This window comes from Mus pahari, chromosome 7 (assembly GCF_900095145.1).
Source record: "Mus pahari chromosome 7, PAHARI_EIJ_v1.1, whole genome shotgun sequence".
Taxonomy (NCBI): Eukaryota; Metazoa; Chordata; class Mammalia; order Rodentia; family Muridae; genus Mus; species Mus pahari.
In genome coordinates this window covers 50,222,611-50,229,334 of record NC_034596.1, presented here as the reverse complement: position 1 = coordinate 50,229,334, position 6,724 = coordinate 50,222,611, and the positions used below count along the sequence as shown (strand labels likewise).

At 50.6% G+C, this 6,724-nt stretch overlaps 1 protein-coding gene across 5 annotated transcripts in view; it reads right to left on the bottom strand.

Moving 5' to 3' along the window:
* The window catches only part of Npas3 (neuronal PAS domain protein 3), an 819,449-nt gene extending 815,783 nt beyond the window's left edge, over positions 1-3,666 (bottom strand). For all 5 annotated transcript variants that reach the window (XM_029541027.1, XM_029541028.1, XM_029541029.1 and 2 more), the window contains exon 1: positions 3,451-3,666. In XM_029541027.1, coding sequence (XP_029396887.1) covers positions 3,451-3,608 — 158 coding nt within the window. In that variant the 5' untranslated portion in view covers positions 3,609-3,666. The remainder of the gene's footprint in view (positions 1-3,450) is intronic.
* Positions 3,667-6,724: the final 3,058 nt, after the last annotated feature.

The following is a 6,724-nucleotide window of genomic DNA, read 5'->3' as shown; positions in this document are numbered from 1 at the left end:
CTCTCTCTCTCTCTCTCTCTCTCTCCTTCTCTCCTTCCCTCCTTCCCTCCTTCCTTCCCTCCCTCTCTCTCCCGCCCTCTCTCTCATTTGGGGACTGGGAAGCTTGGCTGCTGGCGCAACAACGCCACTCAGTTGCAGTTTCAAACACTTCCCTTCTCTAGAGTATGTCAGCCAGCAGAAAAGAGAGAGTGGGGTTTAGGATGCCTGGAGAGTGGGCTGGACTATCTTCAGGGACAGTGGAAATAAAGAGCGTGAGGTGATGAGTCTTGAGCTGACCCAGGCCAGCAGGCCCAACTGCCCTGAGCCTCTGAGCGCGGATGCAGGACTTGCACCTCGTGACTCTGGCGCCCTCAGCCAGGAGCCAGAGCCAGAACATCTGCATTTTCCTCGCCCGTACAGATATGCAGACCCCAGGGTTCATAGGCCAATCCCCAAGCGCTGAGACGCAGTTACATATAAATGCCTTTGCAGAGCCAAGTCCCGGTTCCTGGGACTGGATTGTGGCCTCTGAAATCTAGTCCAGTCGCCTCCCCCATTAAACTGCCCATGGAAGCCTAGAGAAATGGTTACTCAGTGCAGAGCCAGCTGGAATTCTGTTACCTGGAGAAACCCTAGGCAGTGCATTTATCCACTATGCCACTCTGCAGAATGGGAACAGCTCCTTTTGCAGAGTAGGGCCAGTTCTGTATTAAGCAGGCAAGACAGACACCCAAGACTGTTCCGCGTTGAACAAATGGAAGAGTCTGGTGGGAAACATCATTCATGAGTGAAGCTTTGCTTTAAAGTTGGGGTAGGGTGCTCAGTGGGTGTCTCCTTATGTGCTACCCTTCCAGTAAAGTAGGGAGGGGATTCTGAACCGCTGCTGGATTCTTAAGTGTGGTGACAGAGCTGCAATATCTTCACACTATTGAAGAGTCTTTGGAGTAGTTAGTAGGCTCTACAGGTAGGAGAGATAGAGAGGAGTTGGGAAATGAATTGGAGCAATGATGAGTGTTGCCTACTAGACGAATGGGGGCTAGCAAAGAAGAGGGGGAGTTAACCAGTTGGAAGTTCTGGTTCCAGGAGACAGTCCAGGGCAGTTCTGCCCTGAGGTGACAAGAGAAGTTTGTGCACTCTCAACAGGCAGGCCACTGCTTAAAAACCCACTCCTGTCACCCTTCATCAGATCCCCAAAAGTACTTTAAAATTCTTAAACGTTATTTCACAATTTTCTTTAGCAAAACATCCAGGTCTCTGGGTGGAAGTTAAATCTACCCCTCAGAGCCCTGAAGCCAGTCCTGGTGACTCCTAGTGCTGGTGAACTGTGAAAGGAGACTCCTGGCTTAGACCTTACCTCCAACACCTGCCAATAATCTTCTTGCCCAACTCTTCTGCCCCCAAATTAACTAAAATTAAAGACAGTAACAGGTGTCAGGAGATCTGAGTAACAACAGGGAAGGAAACTGCATTTCACTACTGTCATCTTACCTTGTCAGTCTGAGAGAACACTTAAATCAAAGGCAGCCATGATTCACTCCAAAGGAGAACGTTTAGAGGGTTTGGTGGGTTTGGGTTTTTTGTTTTGTTTTGTTTTTCACCCCTGTCTTTAGAAGACCAGTGGGTTGAGGTTTAACAAGTGGCCTGAAACCCAACAGGAACCTTTAAAGGGAAGTGTTGAGGCAGGTGCTTGGGGGTGGGGTGGGGGAGATGACTGCCCCTGGATACTTCTGAACCCCAAGATCATCTTTTTTCTAAAGGACAATGCCAATGCTGAGGGGGAAAAAAAACCTAAAAGTGGGAGATTCATGACAGCTTCTTATGCTCAATTTACATCTTTTGGGTCAGCTCAAGTTCCTGGAGGTCCCTGGAATTGTCCAAAGGCCATGTGACATTTCTGACCCTTGAATCTCTTCCTCACAGAGCACACTATTGTCACTATTGCCTACACTTCCTAGTTAAAGTGACCGCCAGATTCTATTGTCATTTAGATGTTTTATAAAAGACAAAAAACATACCTGAACCATGAAAAGGGGAAACTGAATTCTTTACTGGTGTTCTGCTTTTGAAAGATGCCCAGATCTTTTTTGTTAAAGGTTCTTGTAATCGCCTGAGTAAAACATGACTAAAATAATTTAATAAAAAATATATATCTGACAAAGATTAGCCCCTTTAGAGTTATTTCCACGACTTATTTTTAAAACTTTTTGACAATAAGCAGAGCATGTAATGAAGTCTTCTACAGAATATTTGCAATTACATGAACTTGGAAAATACTGTGTTAGGCAAAATCTGGTCACTGGGCCATTGGTTAGAAGGCACAAAATATAGCAATGACAGATTACTGTAACCTTTGCAATTTAAATACTATTGTTTCAAACCAAAGGTTCTCAAACCAATGAAGTTTCAAAGATGAGGTAAAATGGGAACTTGAATTATGCATTATGTATATTTTAAGTTAAATGCCATTGGCAAATCTCTCAGATGTTTAATCGTGTACAATCTGGGAAACACAAATATTTAATTTCACACTCTCATGTGCTCTTTTTTTCTTCCATCTACCATAAAATTGAGCCTCATGAATGGAGAGTTTACCTTTTTGATTATATTGTAAGTTTTTCTCATAGCGATTTTGTGGATCCCATTTTTCAATAAAATCTTAGAACATCGAAAGTTATCCTTAAAGGGAAAACTTTAGGGTTAGAAAGCTGTTGATGGTAAATTTCTCTTTATTTCCTACCTCAATCAAATTGTACTCAGTGTTTTAATGACAATTATTTTGAATCTAGAGACTATCTCTAGAAAACTAAAAACAATTTCTATATTAAAACTTCCCTTTCACCACCAAGCCTAACTTTTGTAAAATTTGCTTTCTAACTTGGATCTCGGAATCTCATCCATTTGCATCATAATGCGTTTAAGATAGTTAACAGCGCCTAAGAGATTCAGATTTCTCGTTGTCTTTCCCTGTAGTAACAGGTGACAGGATCTCACACTATTATGTAGAAACGCAAGTCTATCTCTGCACATGAAAATCGTCTCTGTCCTATTTGGAAACAAATGATCAATCAGCCTCTGATGATCAATTGCTCCCCTGGCTGTCCGTCAACGCGGATTCGCACCCGCGGAGGCATTGAGAACATTTTGCTGAAAGGGGGCAGGAAGCCCAAACTTTGCAAAAGCATCTCCTGCAGCGTCTCAGACTTGACTGGAACTCTCTGGCTACTCGGGGCTGAGGCTCAACGTTCGGGGCCTGGCAGAGGGCAAAGGATGACTTCACTTCGCCAGTGCACTAGAGTGCTTTTCAATTCGGATTGTGTATCCTCCCCCACCCCTCCTTCTATAGCACAGGGGCAGGCAAAGTAAGCCCTGACGAGGTGCATGTGTGTTGTAAGGCACAAAACAAGAGCAAAGTGAGTCCCACCCCAGTACCCGAGACGGGGGCACTATCCCAGCTCGGGCGGGACTACTCACCGCTGCTGGTAGGAGGTGATGCCCTGGACGTTCTGCGGGGTGCCGTTGGCCGCGGCGCCGGCCCTCCCCATGCCCGCACCGGCCGGTACCCCAGCGGCTGCCCCGCCGGCCGCCGCGGCCGTCACCTGCACGCTGAAATCCGGAAAGATTCGGATCATCGCCGCGGCTTGGAGCCCCAGGCGCGGCTGCTCTAGGCTCGGGCTGGCGGGGGCTCGGGCTCGGGTTCGGGCGGCGGCGGCAGCAGCGGCGCGAGCGGCGGCGGCAGCAGCGGAGCCAGGCACCAGCCTGCAATCCCATTAGTGAGCCGCGGCCACTGTGCGCGGCGGAGAGGCGCTTTGATGTGCGCGCAGCGGGCTGAGGTGGGGGGGGGGTGGCGAGGAGGAGGTGCAGGGGGTGTGCGAGGGACTTGCAAACAGCAAAACGTGTCAGGGTGGGGCCTCTTCTCCCTTTTGGGGGGCACTGTTGCTCCCCCCTCTTTCCAGGATGTTGCTTTCACTGGCTGCTCCAGCAGCGCCGCGCGAGCCCAGCTGAGAGAAGAAGGGGAGGGGGTGAAGGAGGAAGGATGCACCGGGAGGCTTGGCGAGCGCTTGGCCGGTGCAAGGGAATAACGGGCAGTGGAGGGTGCGTTTTCCCTCCCTCTTCTACACACACACACACACACACACACACACACACACACACAGCGCACTTCCGACCCAAAGTGCAAGACGGTGGTGCGCTCTTTCTCCCCCTTTCTCTGGAGAAATAACCACCATCCGGGCTGGCTCCAGCCTTCCGAGGCTGCCAGAAACCAGGATCCCAGCCCGCGGGTGTAGGAATGGGGCGTCAGAGCCTCCCGTTTCAGCCTGGACCCCTCTTTGACACTATTCTCCACATTAAGCAGAGCGAATGTGACTAAGCGCAAGTTGGGTTCCTGGAGAACTTGATACTTATCTAGTAGAGGTGGTTTGCAAAGGCGACTGAGCGCGGGGCGGGCGGGGGATTGGCGCTTTTGTACAATGGAGAGTTTGGGTCGCTTAAAAGAAAGGGCTCTTCCCGCTCCTGGTGAGCGGAAGAGTTGGTCTTGGGAAACTTGTGAGGCTCAGTCTAGCTAGATCCTAGTTTGCACTAGTGATCCATCTCTTAACGCCCCCCTTTGACCGAGGAAACGAATAAATTAGTAGCCACAATTGAAAAGAACTCTGCGAATTCCAACCACCAAGGAAACAAAAAAGAGAAAACACGTGCATTAATTTCCTCGCGCCTTCCTGTTACTTCACATTGTGATGCCTGCCTTTCATTAGGGGGTGAAGAGAGATCCTTACAGTTTGGATGCGCCTTTTTAGTGAGACTTGCACTGGGTTTCACTGAGCTAGGGTTGGGGAAGTGGGAGTTGATCGTTTCCCTCCATCCTTCCCCAGGACCCGGATTGCCCACTTTTCCCCCTGTCTTCTGGCTGGTGAGCAGGAGCGGAGATGCAAGATGCAGGCGGATGCAGCCCTTGAGAGATACAGGGCTCGACTCTGCTAATGTCCCACACTCAAAGCTCCTGCCCAGCTTAGCTGCTGCTGCTGCTACTGCTACTGCTACTGCTACTGCTACTGCTACTGCTACTGCTGCTGCTGCTGCTGCTGCTGCTGCTGCTGCTGCTGCTGCTACTGCTGCTGCGGCTGGGTGGTGGTGGTGGTGGTGGTGGTGNTGCTGCTGCTGCTGCTGCTGCTGCTGCTGCTGCTGCTGCTACTGCTGCTGCGGCTGGGTGGTGGTGGTGGTGGTGGTGGTGGTGGTGGTGGTGGTGGTGGTGGTGGTGGTTTCCCATTCTGGTACTCTCTTCCCATCCTGCACTCAGGGCCTGGGCACTGCAGCTGAAGGGCTAGGGCATTCGCTGCACCCTCTAAATAAACCCAAGTTAACTGTGACCTCCACGCCACCAAGACCCAGGGCCAATCGCGCTTCTCCCGGCCAGGCACCTGCTTAACCCTTTGAGCCTGGGAAACAGCCTGCCACCACGATCCAGCGAGACAGGACCCATTGGCCTGAAGTTGCCAAGGTGTAGAGTGACAGAGGCTCCCGAGCAGGAGAACTCCGCACAGGATCTAGGAGCCAGATGCCAGCCCTGCAGCAGCCCCATGCTGTCCCTCCCACCCTGATGATTCTGGAAACTAGAGGAGCTGGACAAAGGCGAGTCCTCGCCAGGCCCCATCCCGCTCCTGCCAGGGCAACCTCTGGGCGTCCCCAACCCAAGTGGCTTTCGGGAGGAGCCTCCGCGCCCAGCAGTCACAGGGAGACTGGGAGGGGGGGAGCCTTGGCTCTCGCTGGCCGAGCCCACAGCGCAGCTGCGTTTCCATTTTCCTCTCAAAGAAAATGCTTTGGACGGCAGATAATACCAGGAGATATGAAACTGCTTCGTCCCCCACATGTTGCACGTAAAAAGAATCGTAATGAGCATCTGTGGCTTGTGCGAAGGAGCCCACGAGTTAGTTGAAGACCAAAGCAAGGTCCTGACTTCCCGCTTCCGGGTCATTTTCAAGCAGAAGGGCTAGACATTAAATGCATCACCTAACTGCTTAGACTCTGGTCGAGCATGCAGTGCGGGGCGGGGCTGGTGGAAACCAGCTTCTTGAGGACCCCTACAGAGGGACCTTGGCCCTCACTCAGCCCAAAGCTCTGGCCTCCTTACCTTGTCATCCTTTGGATAAGCTCCGAAAGGATTTCAGATACTAGCCCTTTGCTCCGTGCAGAGACTTCCTACCCATTCTGGAGAGGGCAGGGATTTTTAGAGCATTTCTACCTGGGTTAAGGCCAGCCATGCTGTAACCAAAGAAAACCCAGGGAAAGACTAAGGAATGAGGTTAAAACTGAACTCCTCAGCAAGCAATGGCTTTCTATATAATAGCATCTGTCTGCATAGTTGGCCCATGGGAGGCACTGGTGCTGACAGAGCCACCTGTAGCTAAGCAAACCAGGTTAAGGGAGACTTCCAATGAGTGGCTCAGACCTGGGGGTAGCAGGCACCAGTAGTGTCATGCAATGTTTCTAATCTGTTTCTAATGTTTCTAACTAAGATGCCTAAGCAGTCTCCATGTACCAAGTAAAACAGGAGAAAAAGAAAAGCCCTCTGTAAGCAAAGGGGGGGGGGAGTTTGTCTTTTAATATCTTTCAGCACAATCAACAAGGAGTTGTGTATTTGTGGACAAACAATACCACCTCTTTGCTTCAGTACCGGTTCCATGACTAGGTGAGGCTGGGAGTGTTTTGCTAACCACTAGTTATTTTGCAGTATAGTTGGCTTGCAAAC